The following is a 16,633-nucleotide window of genomic DNA, read 5'->3' on the forward strand; positions in this document are numbered from 1 at the left end:
TTATATAGGACAAAGGTTGGGTTTCCTGTACCATCGTGGCAAGTCACAACTACCTGTAATTCTACTTTGAGGGGATCTGATACCCTATCCTGACTTCTGTGTGCACCAAGCTCTCACATGCTGTGCATTCGGGCCAATGCCTAACACAGAAAAACAAGTGCTTTCTTTTAAAGAATACTTAATTCAGCTTAGACACATCACACAACTCTTTTACTCCCTAAAGTGAATGTATTCTCTTAGGTAGTTTCAGTAAAAGGAATACTTTTTTATTAGCTAAATTTTATGACCTAATTGTTGCTCATTGTTGATGTCACCTACTTTTCTCTTTGATATAATTATGCTTTTCCAGTTATATGTAACAGTACAAAATATAGAATTAATATTAAGATCTAATCTATCCCTCCTTTTAGGTAACCAATTTTAGTGTTTTTTTTTCAGTCTGTTCTTTAAAACATGAGAAATTATATTGTTTTCCTCTGCTCTGTGGCTTCTCACACACACACAGCATACACACTGCACACACACATCACACTGCACACACACACATCACACATACCACACAAAACACTACACATATACACACAACACACACTGCATACTCACACTACACAATACAAGCACACATACCACACACACACTACACACACTGCACACACACAGCATACACACAGCATACACACTGCACACACACATCACACATACCACACAACACTACACATATACACATAACACACAAGCACACACATACCATATACACACTACATACACTGCACACACACTACACAAAACACTGCACGCACACACTGCAAATACTGCAATACACTGAATATACATTGTATACACACTGCACATACACAGCACAAATCTATCTATAATGTTCTATATATTTCCTCCTTAAATATGTCCAAGATATATATATATATATATACACATGTATTCATATATACAACTTTAAAAATTGAATCTTTAACATTTATATTTGATAATTTTGTATATGCCGTACACAGCTTTTTCAATGGTGCTGTCACCAGGAGCACCCTCTAAAACCTAAAATCAAGATGAAAACCATGGGCTTTAGGTAGTCTCGCAGATGCAGATGAAGTTCATCTGGGGAAAGGAGAGTGAACCTAGGACTCTTGGGCTTGGCTCTGCTGGTCTGGGAGAGGGATGCCCTGTGCTGCGGAAAAGAAGCCTTAGTAACCAGTCCTGGCCCTTGGTGTATGTCATTGGACTTCTTTTCTTCTGAGACCGGAGGGAGGCAGCCATAATGACGCACGCCTTTAGTCCCAGCACTCAGGAAGCAGAGGCAGGTGGATCTCTGCTAGTCGAGGCCAGTCTGGTCTAGAGAGTGATTTATAGGACAGCCAGGGTTACGCAGAGAAACCCTGACCCAAATAAATAAATATAAAAATAGATACATAAATAAAATTTTAAAAAGAGAGAGAGACTGGATAATTACTAACCCCTGAGAAAGCATCAGTTTAAATATTCCTATAATCTGGACAAAGTATGGGAATGATGATTTGAGTTAGATTAATGTTGTTTTCTGTAAATTTAAGCGTAACATGGAAGAATGGTAGCAATTCTATAGTATTTGTGTGTTCTATTTCCTATTATTTATAGCATCTGAGATGTAAATAATGCCTTTACCAACATTCATGATTCAGAGGCAGGTATTCCATGTCAAACTGATTTATATAACAAGACTCTTCCTCAAAAGTAATATTTGTTATTAATCTAAACTGTTTCAGTGACTTTGCTTAATAAAGTTGTTAGTAAGTATCTACAAGCTTATGAAAAATTATTTTTCTAAAATTGTATTTATTTGAATGTGTTTATAAAATAGAGCTGAAAAGCAGGTGACAGTGAGCGTTCCTCCATGCACAGACCCTTTGAGCTGTCATCAGGGTACCTGCTAGTAACCTGCCAGTGATGGAGAGGACTGGCTCACGGTGGAACTCTGGTCCTTCACACCCTGCCACGGCACTGTTGTGCAGACAGCTGTTGCTCTGTTTCAGAGACTGTTGCTGCTGTGACCTGAGCTTCAGAGGCTTGGTTCTCTTTCTGGAAGCTTGGTGTCTGGCTGAGGTGGCCTTTCGTGTGTCTACATCTACAACTCCTTAAGATCCAAAGTGGCCCTTCGTCCCCTGGGCTCCTCGCCTTGCTGAAGGCATCCTGGGTGATCACACTTTCCACTCTGCAAGTCAACTTGTGCTTTCAATGCTGAGGTCCCGTTCCTGCCAGCATGAAAGCACTGAGGAGCAAGGATTCAGATAACAGTCGCCGTTCAGGTTCCTCAGCTCCGGAAAGAAGAGGCGTTCAATATGATTTTTATTGGCAGCATTGAATTATTTCAAAATTTGGCCTCATGTAAAATCTTTGTGATTTTTTTAAGATCAAAATTATGAAGTGTAAAGTCACTTGAACTTTGTTGGCACTGTATTTGTACCAGTCCTGTGCACAGGAGTGAGCATACACCACACCTCACATACACATGCAGAGAAAAAAGACAGAAACATTCCTGGTCCTTAACAGTGCTCACATCCACCCAGTAAATGTGCTACCGTCTCGTCTGCTCCTCCGAGGGCATAGAGAAGGTCAGTCGGGTCAAACTGTCTTCAGCTGTCCCCATGTTCATTGTGAATAGCTGTGGGAGATAAGTTTGTTTCTCCTTAAGCAGATTCCACGGTCTATACTTTCATTTTTTGGTGGCTTTCTTCGTCCTTCTTGGTGAAGCATTCTTGCATGTTGTTTAGAGGAGAGGATATCATTTTACAGCATTGACAGGAGACAATCAGTCTCAATAGTGACCAACAGACTGCATTGCTTTTTCTTTTCCTTTTGAGCCATGCTATCAGGTAGCTCAGGCTGGCTTTAAACCTGCTATGCAGTTGTATGGGAGTGATCTTGAGCTTCTGATCCTCCCGTCTCCACCTTCTGACTGTTGGGATTGCAGGCATGCACTACCAAGAGAATCAGCCGCACAGCCACCCAGCCACTCAGCCACCCAGCCACATAGCCACACAGCCGCAAAGCCATTCAGCCACACAGCCACACAGTCTGCTACCCAGCCACTCAGCCACACAGCCACCCAACCAGCTGCAGAATAAGAAGGAAAGAGAGATATAGAAAAAGAAAGGTAAAAAACCCAGAGGCAAAACATAGTCAAAGAGAAATGGGATAATTGAAGTTACGTTGTCTAGAAACAAGCCACGCTGAGGCTGGGCATTTGTAGGTAAGAATAACTCTGCACATATTTATGTGGGAGCTAGGTGGTGGGTCCCCAAAGAGTTAACAACCCAAACAAAGAACCACACTTGTAGGTTGGCCATGCTCCAGTTGTTGACCCCACGGCCATGCATATGTGAGCAGCACAAACTGGATTCAGTAGTGTGTAAGGTGGGACACACAGAATTGTGTGTTATGGGGGTGAGTCTGGGAGAAGTTAGTGTAAGGAGTAGAAGGTGAACATGCTCAGAATGCATTGTATGTACGTATGGAGTTTCAAAGAATCTATAAAATACACAAAAAAGATACGGCTTCAGTAAAAAATGATTAATAGACACATATAATACAGTTTGACCCGAAGAGAGACATATATGGATCTACAAAGGAAGGTGAAAAAGACAAGATCTCCTGAGTAAATGGGAATATGGGGGTCACAGGAGAGGGTAGAAGGGGAGAGGGGATGAGGAGAGAGGAGTGGAGGAAAATGTATAGCTCAATAAAAATGATAAAAAATAAAAAATACAGTTTCTAACTATGTAAGTGGTATTGATTCCTCCCTCTTCTCCTCAGAGGCTGCTGTCCCAGTTCCTCGGCAGCGCTGCAGGGGCTCTCTTCCACCTTCTTTGCTTTACAGGGTTTCGCTAGGGAGCCCTAGAGCTCTGTGCACCAGCTGTCCTTGAGATCCTCCTGCCTCTGCCGCCTGAGAGCTGGGATCATAGGCGTGCGCCACCATGCCCAAGCTGTTCTATTTATTTCTAATGTGCAGTTCAATTATGTATCTCTCTTAGGTGACTCCAGAGTTGATGGTGAAAGCCTGCACATTTTACACTGGACATTTAGTGAAGAGCCATTTTGGGTGAGGATGCATTTTCTCCGTATTGTTTGTCTTTTATCCCTTCTATTATTCACACACAGAGGAAGGCTACCTCTGCCTTCTGTGCGTCTCTTATATTTGATGAGCTTGTACTTAGTTAAAATATTGCTTCTCTGAAACTCAGCTTGTCTAAAATCCTTGCGTTTGTGTATGTTTGGGAATTTAAATTCCTTTTTTTTAAAAAAAAAATCACCGTGAAGGTTATTCTCTGTGTAAATTGAAGTTATGAGGATGATGTTATCCCAAGATGTGTTTATTATAACATCTTAATTAGCAGAACTTCTTCAAGACGTACCCCCAGTTTACAGGTGTGTGTGTGTGCTGTGATTTTGAGGGAGTAAACGGCATCTCATTTCTTATTCCACTTCTTTTATCTTTGACTCTATTACCCTAGTCTCAAAGCATTATTTTGAGAATAATGTATTTCTGTATCTTTTGCCTGCAGTGGTTGGAAGGAGGTCGCAATACCTCGTGCAAATCAGGAGGCAATCATGGCCGAAAAAATGAACAGAGCAATAGAACATTACAATTCTAGATGTCTGAAATCATTTTTTATTCATTGGTTCTCCTATGTGAAGACCACTAGAGAAAGACTTGTAGGTAAATGTCCACCCCACAGCACCAAGTTTTGGTGTTCAATTATACCGCCAATCAGCAAACCAATCGTTAAGCCTAGAGAGCGCTTAGCTTGGGTGCAGCTGAGAAAGCTGCCTGCTCCCCAGCCTATTTGCTCTTCCTGGCTCCTGATAATTCTGAATATCCAAATACTATGTGTTGGTTATGTTTCTTATGAAATGTTTATAAGTCCAAGTTTTGTAAAAGATAAATTTGTTTTTTAAAAAGGATATATATATATATATATATTCTCCAGTTTCTAAGGGCACAGGGGATATTTACAGGTTTAAAAGTCTCTAGAGCGCTATCTAATGCTACAACAGTAGTTAATTTTGTGTGATTACAATGAAGCCCGAGCTGTCAGCAGCAGTAGTTCACTCTATCTCCAGAGACAGCTTTCGCTACTTGAAATAACCAAGTGCATTTCTTGCAGTTTCGCTGCTCCGGTTGAGAGAGATGTTTTATACCCAAAGGCAAAAACTTATCCTATCAAGATGGAAGGAGAAAGCCAGACAGAGGAGTAAATCAAGAGAAGACGATTTGGTATGATATCAGACACTTTAATATTTTGCTTAAAGATATTGGTGAAGACACTAGGAATTCTTTAATTAATATTGTGTCTAAACTACAAGAGTCTCTGATATGAATAAAATGAAGAAGATAAGGACTCAGTAAATTTTTCCTTTTCTAAGTAAGATTAAGTTGCTTTTTTCCAACATTTAATATGCCAGTTTCAATAGTAAATTTATTTTAATTACTAATGGCTAAACTTGGAGAATTTGTAATTAGGACACCCACTCATAATTTAAGCAATTAAAATAGAGGACCCAAGGAAACACCTGAAAACTTAAAACTCCCTTCTGCTTACATGACTTGAGTATTTTATTGCCCTGGTTGTTCTAGAACATTCAGAGTACTTGAATCAGATACAGAGATAAGCTTGAGATTTGTGCAGTCGCATTATTTAGTAGGCAGTGCTTTTAATCTCTTTCAAATACAAAGTTGAGTTAAATAGGAAAGAGAAAAAGAAGTTGGGCAGGCTCGGCAGTCCCGCTCACCCACAACCTATCAGACTGTTGGAGGAGTCGGTGCCGCATGTGCAGGAGGAGCTTGTGAAGCCTGAGAAACTCTGGAGTCTGCCATGCGGGAAGCAGAGGTCCTGCTTTCTAGATGTGTACAACTGACAGACACTGAGTTGGCTTGTTTTGCATGCTACCCTCTGTCCTCTTCCTATGGTGGAAACCACTTCACTCTGCATCTGCCACGCTATGCTTGCAAACACTGTGTGTACTAAGGTAGTGTTATGATCACCTCCCTGTGCGGGTCACGGATGTTCTAACAGTGACATAGCTACAACCAACCTGAGAAAAGTTGGGGCTCTCTTGAGCCTCGTGATGTGTAGCATGCCCTGGCTGGTATATAGAGTGGGTATTAGCAATATTCTATCCTGTATATATTGTAGTTAGATGAGTGTTTAGGAGTTCCTTCCCCCTATACAACTTCTTGACCAACAGCCACTCTGCAGTCAGTGAGCAAGGGTGTGTGTTGGGCACCAAGGCCGTGATCCCTGGCGTGCTGGCTTTCCTGAGAGTATGAGGTAAAGACCTCACACTAAAACTGTGTTGCTCATTGACCCGTAGAAGTGCATTCTCGTTACAGCTTTCAGGAAATGTATCACGTTCAAGTGGGCTTGCTGTAACCAGAAATCAGACAGGTTTCTGAAACCTTTCCTCAACTCCTGTCCTGGCTATCTCCTCGCTAACACTTTCCTTCCGTGTCCCTACACTGGTGATTCTGCTGCTGGACACGCCACTTTGTGACCCACAGTTCTCTCATCTTTGGAGACAACACCAGGTCTCTCAGGGGCTTTCCTGTGCCAGTATTTACGATAGCTAATGAAAACAATTTGTAAAAGCTGAGGTGGTCCTGGGAAAACCGTCACTTAGGTCACAAGACAATCAGCAGCGTGTCCCTGGTGCTAATGTTATGCCAGGTGTGGGCTTTCTAGGCATCATTGCCTTTGACCCTTAGGACAAGCCCGTGGAGTTTATAAGTTATTTCCATTGCAGATTTTAAAGCACGAACTTCAGCTGAGGAAATGGAAGTACAAGCTTTCGAGGTCCAAAGCAGTTGAGGAAAAGCCCGTCAGCCCCGAGCAAAGTGCCTCTGACGCGGCCCTGCCGGCTGTGCCTGTGGAATTTGACATCGCAGCGCTGCCAGATCAAGCGATAATGCAGGTGGGTGGTGCTCTGTTGAATGTGGGCAGGCCTTGCGAGCTGTGGAGAGCTTGGTGTTAGGGTGAGCATGTGATGTCTGTAGCTCCCTCCTTTATAAATTACCTGTCACAACCGCCTTTTCTATTGTAATTCACACTTGTTTGTTATAGTTCCTTATAGAGTTTGGCAACATTAACCCTTTAGAATATATTTGAGTATTTCCCTCCACCACACTTACGTTGTCTCTTTTGCCTCTCGAGTATTTCGATGTCAAGAAATAAAGCTTAAAATCTATCACACTCATCCTAATAATTTCTCTTTATGCCACTGTCAGTGGTCTGAGTGATAGCGTACTGCCAACACGTACATCTGTCTCTCTGACCTTTTTTGTCTTTGCGAATATTTCCTTCTTTATCGAGGCTTATGCTATATATCTTAAGACAACACAGAGGACCTTCAGATAACTTCATGCTCCTGCGCATGTACTTTAAGAACCCAAGACAGCAGGCTTTTCTCCCCCTCTTGTGGTGTCAGCACTCTTGAAATAGTCAGAGCTCCACAACTCTAAAATCATGTTTGCTTTAAACATCACCACTCTTGAGCACATTCCTATGTGTGATAATCAGCCAGGACTTACAGAAAAGTCTCAGATCCGACAGAGAGCTGTTCTGCCTGAAGAACTGAAGCAGGCTATTTGTAAGTCAGCCACCAAGGCCGTCGGACTCAGCCCTCTTTCCTTGGTTTCTCAGTAATGTTCTAGCAAAAGAGAGACCAGTTTGTTGTAGGAAGCGGCCGCAGGCCACGCTCCCAGCGCTCAGCTGCCCAGCTAGTTTTTACCCGAAATAATTACACGGAAACTGTATTCTTTTAAACACTGTTTGGCCCATTAGTTTTAACCTCTTATTGGCTAATTTTTATATATTGATCTAACCTATTTTTAATATTCTGTGTAGCAGCACGAGCTGGCTTACCAGGAAAGATCTTAACCTGTCTGTCTGGAGTGGGAGAATCATGGCGACTGCCTCACTCGGCTTCTTTTTCCGAGCATTCTGTTCTGTGTACTCCGCCCACCTAAGGGTTGGCCTATCAAATGGGCCAAGGCAGTTTCTTTATTAATTAACCAATGAAAGCAACAGATTAGAAAGAAATCACTCCTACATCACCAGTCCAGATTGTATGTAGTACTCAGTTGTTTCATCTTCTTGATTTCCTTCAGCCCAGATCAATTCCACAGCCTTTAATCTTTGGGCCCTTGAAATGAAAATTAGGCAAATTTTATTATAGGGCATCTCTCAAATTTGGCTTGTTTTACGTTTCCTCATGAGTCAATGCGTGCTGGGTTTTCGTTAGAGTGCACAGCCATGGTGTCTTGTGCCCTTTTCTTCTCATCCTCTCTGTGGCACTGGGTTAATTTAGGCAGCTGTGCTCTCCTGGGCCTTTGACTGCCTTGGGCCCCACAACTGATCCCTCTACTGGCTTGCCGTATATTACCTTCAGTATGTGTAGGTATGTCCCTTGTATTCCTGATCTCTCCAAGATTTTTATCATGAAGGGGTACTGAAGGGGTATCAAAGGCTTTTTCAGCATCTAATGAGATGATGATGTGTTTTTTCTCTCGTTTGTTTATATGGTGGATCACATTGACAGATTCATGTATGTTGAGCCATGGCTGCATCTCTGGGATGAAGCCGACTTGGTCTTCTTGGTGGATGATCTTTGGATGTGTTCTTGCATCCAGTTTACCAGTATTTTATTGAGTATTTTTGCATCAATTCTCTTGAGAGAAACTGGTCTGTAATTCTCTTTCTTTCTTGAGTCTTTGTATGGTTTGGGTATGTGGCCTCAAGAATTTGGCAACGTTCCTTATGTTTTTATTGTGCGGAATAATTTAAGGAGTATTGATGTATTGATGTTAGCTCTTCTTTGAAAGTCTGGTAGAATTCTGCATTAAAACTGTCTGGCCCTGGACTTTTTTTTTTTTTTTTTAATGACTGTTTCTATATACTTATGGGTTGTAGGTCTATTTAAATTGCTGATCTGGTCTTGATTTAACTCTGATAAGTAAGTGGTATCTATTAAGAAATTTGTCCATTTCTTTTAGATTTTCCAATTTTGTGGAGTACAGGTTTTTGAAGTATGGCCTAATGATTCTCTGGATTTTTTGGAGTTTGTTCTTATGTCCCTTTTTGTTCCTGATTTTGTTAATTTGGATATTCTCTCTCTGCCTTTCAGTTAGTTTGTTTCATTGATTCTTTGTATTGTTCTTTTTGTTTCTATTTTATTGATTTCTACCCTCAGTTTGACTATTTCCTGTCATCTACTCCTCTTAGGTTTGCCTTTTTTGTTCCAGAGTTTCAGGGGTGCTATTAGGTCGCTAGTATGAGATTTCTCCAAATTCTTCATGAAGGCCTTTAGTGCTATGAATTTTCCTCTTAGCACTGTTTCATTGTGTCCCATGAGTTTGGGTACGTTGTGTGTTCATTTTTATTGAATTCTATGAAGTCTTTAAGTTCTTTACTGCTTTCTTGACCCAACAGTAACTTGGTAGAGAGTTGTTCAGTTTTCCCGAGTTTGTAAGCTTTCTGTTGTTGAAATACAGCTTTAATCCAGGCCATGGTGGTCTGATAACAAGGGGTTATTTCAATTTTTTTTTTTTGTATCTGATGAGACTTGCTTTGCGACTGAATATAAGGTCAGTTTTTTTTGTTTTTGTTTTTTTGTTTGTTTGTTTTTTTTTTTTCGAGACAGGGTTTCTCTGTAGCTTTGAAGCCTGTCCTGGAACTCCCTTTGTAGACCAGGCTGGCTTCGAACTCACAGAGATCCGCCCGCCTCTGCCTCCCGAGTGCTGGGATTAAAGACGTGCGCCACCACCGCCCGGCATAAGGTCAGTTTTAGAGACGGTCTCATGAGGTGCTGAAAAGAAGGTATATATATATATATATATATTCTGAAATGTTCTGTAGATGTCTCTTAAAACCATTTGAGTCATAAGATCCATTAGTTTTCTTGTTTCTCTGTTGATTTTCTGTCTGGCAGACCTGTCTATTGGTAGAATGGGTTGTTGAAGTCTCCCACTATTAATGTGTGAGGTTCGATGTGTGATTTAAGCTTTAGTAATGTTTCTTTTACAAATGTGGGAACCTGTACGTTTGGGGCATAGATGTAAAGAATTGAGACATCATCTTGATGGGTATTTTCTTTGATGAATATGAAATATCCTTCTTTATCTCTTTTGACTAATTTTGGTTAGAAGTCTGTTTTGCTACATATTAGGAAAACTACACCAGCTTGCTCCTTGGGTCCGTTTGATTGGAAGATCCTTTTCCAACCCTTTCTCTGAAGTGATTATCTCTGATGTTGAGGTGTGTTTCTTGTATGATGGATCCTGTTTTCATATCCATTCTTTTAGCCTGTGTCTTTTTATTGGTGAATAGAATTGATATTGAGGGATAATAACCATTTAATCCTGTTATTTTTATTGGTGGTGATTGTGTGTGTGTCTTTTCTTAGGGTTTTGCTGGTCTGAGATTACCTATTGCCTGCGGTTTTTGTGGGTATAGTTAACTTTTTGGGATTTTCCTTCTAGTACCTTCTGTAGGGCTGGATTTGTGGATAGATGTTGTTTAAGTTTCATTTTGTCATGAAATATCTTATTTTCTCCATCTATGGTGTTGAAAGTTTTGCTGGGTATAGTATTCTGGGTCAGCATCCAAGGTCTCTTAGAGTCTGCAAGACATCGGTCTGGGCCATTCTGGAATTTAGAGTATCTGTTGAGAAGTCAGGTGTGATTCTAATAGGTCTGCCTTTATGTTACCTGGTCTTCCCCCTTGCTGCTTCTAATATTCTTTCTTTGTTCTGTATGCTTAGTGTTTTGGTTATTATGTAGAGAGGGGATTTCTGTTCTGCTCCAGTCCATTAGATTTTCTGTAAGCGTCTGGTACCTTTATAGGCATATCCTTTCTAGCTTGGGGAAATTTTCTTCTATGACTTTGTTAAGTATATTCTCTGGGTGTTTGAGCTGGGCTTCTTCTCTTCTATTCCTTTTATTCTTAGGTTTGGTCTTTACATAATGTCTCAGATTTTTTGGACGTTTTGGGTTAGGAATTTATTGGATTTAGCATTTTCTTTGAGTGATTAATCTATTTCCTCTATTGTGTTTTCAATGCCTGAGATTCTCTCTTCCATCTCTTGTATTCTGTTGGTGATGCTTGCATCTGTGGTTCCTGTGTGCTTACCCAGATTTTCCATTTTCAGGATTCCTTCCATTTGTGTGTTTTCTTCATTGCTTTTATTTCCATTTTCTTGAGCAGTCTCCTTTATCTGTTTGTTTGGTTTTTGTTTGTTTGTTTGTTTGTTTTAGCTTTCTTGGCATTCTTTTAGGGATTTATTGATTTCATCTAATTTTTCTTTGTCTTTTTCTCAGTTTGTAAGGAATTTTATTTTTTCATTTATCACCTTCATAAAGTTGTTTTTAAGTCATTTTCTTGTGCTTCAGCTGCCTTGGAATATTCAGGGCTTGCTGTCATGGGATAGCTGGGCTCTGGTGGTGACATATTACCCTGGCTGTCGATTGTGTTCTTTCTCTGGAGTTTAGGCATCCGGTCTGGGGTGATTATAGACTAGGTGCTGACTTCTGAGTTTCTCTTTGTTTGATGGGTGATTTGTCCTTGGTTTCTGTTTCCTTGTTGGTATTCTTCGTGGTCTGGATTTCTAGTGACCCCAGCTCTAGTAGGGAGTGTCCAAGTTTGGAGCTGGCCTTCTGGTGATAGGGCTCTCTTCTGCTGACAGGTGTGGGGTTGTTCTCTGACTGCTGTGGTCTGCCCCTGTGGTTCCAGCTGGTATGGTCTGTATGTGAGCTGCAGAAGTCCCTGCTTAGACTGGCGTGGTCTGCATGTGAGCTGCAGAAGTCCCTGCTTAGACTGGCGTGGTCTGTATGTGAGCTGCAGAAGTCCCTCCTCAGACTAACTGGCGTGGTCTGTATGTGAGCTGCAGAAGTCCCTGCTTAGACTGGCGTGGTCTGCATGTGAGCTGCAGAAGTCCCTGCTTAGACTGGCGTGGTCTGTATGTGAGCTGCAGAAGTCCCTCCTCAGACTAACTGGCGTGGTAGTGCGGATTCCACTGGAGTTGGAAATCTGGGCTCAGCAGTGGTCCCGAGGTGGTGCTGTGTTTCAGACTGGTGTGGACTGTACCTGGGCCCTGGAAGTCTGCCAGAGGTGGCAGGAAAGGCTGCCCTCAGGGAGGATGGTAAGGTGGGAGGGCTTGGGAGGGGCAGTGGGTTTTGGAGGAATAGGATCCAGGAAGTGGAACAGTCCCGGCTGGTAGGCGGGTCACTCACCCTCTCAGGCTGGTGTGGCTTGCACCAGAGCTGTGGACTCCCCTGCAGACGGTGGGGGGCGGGGAGGGGGGACAGGACCCAGCAGGAGTAGAAGGACGGGTCCTGGGGAACAGGGCAGGAAACGTTGTAGCTCAGCTGGAATCAGGTCACTCACCTGTTCTTCACACTGGTGTGGACTTTTGAAACTATGCAGTTTCTAGGTCTGGTTCCACCAACTCGAAACAAGTCAGGTTACCGTTTAGCGATCATTTCTTCGGTATCATTTTTTGCTCACTGAGGAATGCTGCTTCCTTAACAGCTGGTTGTGTTCACGTACGGTCAGACAAACTGCCAGCCAAACTCAGAGCTGACGGGAGGGTTGGCAAAGACCATTTTCAATGATAGTGCAAGCATTGGGTACACAACACAGTGGAAAGCCTCAAGCTGACGAACTTAAAGTCTGAATAACGTATCCAAGTAATGCAGTTGTTTGATTAGCTAATGGTGGAAGCCTTGCCTTACGATTTAAGTAGCTGTGACTCTTTGTTTGTAAAAGATACAAAGCATGTGGACTTGCAGAAACAGCTATGAAATCACCTTCAGATTTTACAGCACAGCTGACTCATCTCACTTGGGGAAAAATCCTAAAACCTGAATAGCTATTAAAGCATGGTCAGACTGGGTGCGGGGAGGGGGAATGAGAGAACCAGATGGCCTGTAGGGTTCAGTTACTTGGAACTGTAAAATCAATGACTTCTCAGACCCATGTTTTGATAACCCTATGGGTCAGCCTGACCTTAACGAACCAAGCAGAACTTGATTGTACGTTCTGTGGCTCTGTCCCGAACGAGCTTCAGACTGGAGAAGCTATTCCAGACTGCTGCGCTATCAAGGAACGATGTATTTGCTGGCTTGATCTGTGGTGGGATGAAAACGTTGGTGACACAAAGCACTTCAGAACTGCTTCCAGGGACAGTTTATTTTGGTAGGAGTTGCCCTGCCCCGGAGCACGTTCCCATTGCCTCAGCCTCAGGGATGCTAGCAAGTTAAGAGTTTTTACACTTGATTTTAATCTACAGCTTTCGTGAGTTTCCTCAGGAACCAGGCTTGCAACAGTGATGATCACAGGAGAGCTGAAAACTGCCCCGCAGAGGGAGGCGGCTGGGTGGCTGATGGTGCAGCTGGCTGTGCCGTCCTGGGCTGGTGGATGTGCAGGATGAAACCCTCTGCGTTTGCTCCAGTAAAGACCAGCTAGTGTTTCCAAAATGCTGGAGCAATGCCTGGCGTATAGCGAGCTCTCAGTTGCTAGCTGCTGTAACGTGTTGAACTAAGTGCTGAATTGAAGGTGTGAGGTGGAAAGTCTGCAAACCTGGATTCCCTACATAGCTCTGCTGGTTCTCTTAGCTCGCCGACTCCTCAGTCAGAAGACTGAAAATTTCTTCTATGAAATGAGGGTGGCCTGCATGGTGTCTGTGAATCCAAGATGGAAACATGAAACACACAAGGAGAAAATGTTGGTGGAAATTCAGAAGGAAAATTGTGGAGGCTTCGTATGTGTGTGTGTGCGTGTGTGTGTGTGCTCATCCTTGCCCCTAGTGTTACTCCGCCACGTGGATAGCTTACCTGGGGCTTTCTCCATGTGCCGGCTTACAGGGCTCCATCAGAGAGGCTCCTCCTAACCACAACCACTGAAACTCCCCGTGCTGTGGAGGCGTGGTGTTCCTGGGGATAGTTACCTACTGCAAACAAGGAACAAGAGGAGGACAGGGGTTGAGAGGAAGGTTTATCGTACATGTGAGAGAAAGAGCACAGCCAGAGGCAGACAGAGTCCCGCGTGGACATTGTCAGACTGAGCTGGGCCATGGGAAGATATGGGGGTGGGAGAGCAAGAAAGGAGCCACCAACCAAGAGACAGACAAAATAGTCAAAAGGACCAGTGTACCCCAAATGACTAGGTTATATAGGGAACAGCAGCCAGCCCCTGGTTTGGAGAAGTTTGGGGTAAAAGGTATGCCAAACAGGAAGACCCCTTAACAAGTAAGGACTGAGGGATACTGGGAGAACCTGGTGGCCAGCGCCAGCGTTGATGTATTAATAAGCACCTTAGCCTTTGTTCAAGGTTTGAGACCTAACAGTTACCATTATGAACAGTTTCTAATTCTTTTAGATCTCCTCCTTTCTTGTCTGTTTCTTCCATCATCATAAGCTCTTTAAATTCCAGTGTTATATTTTTAAAAAATAATTAAACGTTCTTTTTATTTATTCTTGCAGCAATGACCAAGGGGTGGGGCCAGTTCTCCTGCTTTCACGCTCTCAGGGTCGGCTCTCCCGCACCGGCACCACCAGGGGCAGCTCTACTGTGTTGCCTGGCAAGGTGCAGGGGCCTCTCTCCTCTGGGTGCTGCAGCTGGAGAGGGGAAGGGTCAGCTCCCTCATCTCGCGGGCACTGAGGGGTGAGGAGTTAAGGGGGACATAGCTCCCCTGCCCATGCCTCTGCGTGACAGACAGTAGTGGGGTTACCTCTCCCATTCCCCGTCTTTGGAGCCGACTCAGCCCCAGTCCCCGCCAACAGGGTTAGCTTTACTGGGCTGCCCATATGAGGTACAGGGACTGCTTTCTTGAACGCTACAACTTGTTGAGGTTGACATTGGGTGTCTTCCTTGATCACTATTTATTGAGGCTGGGTCTCTTGCCAAACCTGGACCTCATGATTCTGGCAGTCCGTCTAGACCGTGTCACCTGCCATGGAGAGAGGAAGTGGATGAAGCCTGCAGGTAGGGCATTTCTTTAAGAACCAACACGAGAGCAGTGGAGTGGGAACAAAAAGGGAAGGACGTGAGTGGGAAATGAAGAGAATCCCGGGCCAGATGGCGTGGGAAGTGGAAGAGCTAGTGAGGCAGTCGGGCCTTGACAGGGAAGCCTTAGGGCAAGAGGAGAGTGGCCTGCCAAGTGTGGCCTGCCCAGGAAGGAGGCGTCAGGAAGGGACCAGCTTCTCTACTGATCTTACAGGCACGACTCGCTTCCGAAAGCCTTGCAACATGCCTTTCTTTTCAGACCGTACAGTGTTACATTTAAATGTGATGAAAACAGGTTCACTTCAGCAGTTCACCCTCTGTCTTAGCTGCCTTGTGATGGGTACTGAGGCGATTTATCGATGAACCCCCAAGTCCAGGCTTTCTTTATGTCCGGAAGGTAATCCTCTGCTTTGCACTGCAGCTGGGTTGCCAACACCACTTCCCATGCCTTCCTTCGTTCACTGCCTTCAATATCTTTCTTTGAAAATTTCCTTCAGATTTATGTATGTGTTCAGCTGACTCCTTTCCTAAAATGGCATTTCTCAGGTTTGTGTGTTGTTAAACTTCTTGACACCCCTGCCCCCAGACTCCCTCAAAGCCTGCTTTGAAGAGATCTCCCTGGGTGTTCCAGTGGCTCAAGCACGCATCATTTCCTTTCTCCTGTATCCCGCTCAGTGCTCGCTCTAGTGCATGCTGTTTGTAGACAGTGGCGCCATTGTCCGCTCCACTGCTTCAGGAAGTACTTGGTTAACAGTCTTCGGTTTCTCCCGGGGTTCCTTGTTGCACGGTCTTTTATCTCACTTTCTTCTTTCTCTTCATCCTCTCTCACTCTCTGGTGTTACTGAGACTCTTTCCTTGGTCTTCCAGAATCTCCCTTTTTCATTTGCCCATCAGGGGTCTTCAAATGCCACGTTGTTGCTATCCCTACCCTGGCTGAGAGCGGGCAAAGGCCCTTGCCTCTCAGCCTGGCTTCCTGAGTTAGACTTCAGAGGACCCACACGGAACCAGGGGAGGACTGTTCCCTACAAGTCATCCTGTGAGCTTCACAATGCACCCCCTAAGAGAAATAAACAGAACAGTAATCAAGCATCTCCTGCTCTCCTTGTCAGAGGAGGCTTGTCCTGAATTCACTGCTTATGCTCAAGCTCCATTCTCAGTCCTTCCCTGCTGGAACCCTTGGCTCTCGTCCTATTGTGTTACCTGGTTATCCAAGATACATTCTTGGACTCTGGCTTTCCCCAGGGTAACTTCTCCGTGTAGGGCTCCCATTCTGCTCCTTCCTCGCCAGGCCTAGTCCTGCTCAGACACAACTCGGACATGATTTCCGCCGGAAAGGCTCTTCCTTTATCTTCTCTCCCTCAGTCGGTGTGCCCAGAGTGCCAGAGGTAATTCTTGGTATACGTCCGCCCCACCCACGTCTGCGCTGCTGGGCTTTGGGTCAGAGTTGTAATTGCTGTGCATGCACAATGCTTAGATGCTCACCGCTTTCCACCCATCTCTGATTATGCCCTTCTTGAAATGTCGTTTTCTATTTGTTTTGCCATGAAAGTTTCTAGTTCTGTTCTCTAGAAATTGCTTCTCTGTCTTCATGA

General features: G+C 43.8%; 1 protein-coding gene across 2 annotated transcripts in view; it reads left to right on the forward strand.

Moving 5' to 3' along the window:
• Fbxl13 (F-box and leucine rich repeat protein 13) overlaps positions 1-16,633 on the forward strand; it is a 143,774-nt gene that overhangs the window by 14,967 nt on the left and 112,174 nt on the right. For both annotated transcript variants that reach the window (XM_057758550.1, XM_057758551.1), the window contains exons 4-7: positions 4,017-4,084; positions 4,548-4,702; positions 5,151-5,260; positions 6,787-6,954. In XM_057758550.1, coding sequence (XP_057614533.1) covers positions 4,017-4,084; positions 4,548-4,702; positions 5,151-5,260; positions 6,787-6,954 — 501 coding nt within the window. The remainder of the gene's footprint in view (positions 1-4,016; positions 4,085-4,547; positions 4,703-5,150; positions 5,261-6,786; positions 6,955-16,633) is intronic.

This window comes from Chionomys nivalis, chromosome 26 (assembly GCF_950005125.1).
Source record: "Chionomys nivalis chromosome 26, mChiNiv1.1, whole genome shotgun sequence".
NCBI lineage: Eukaryota > Metazoa > Chordata > Mammalia > Rodentia > Cricetidae > Chionomys > Chionomys nivalis.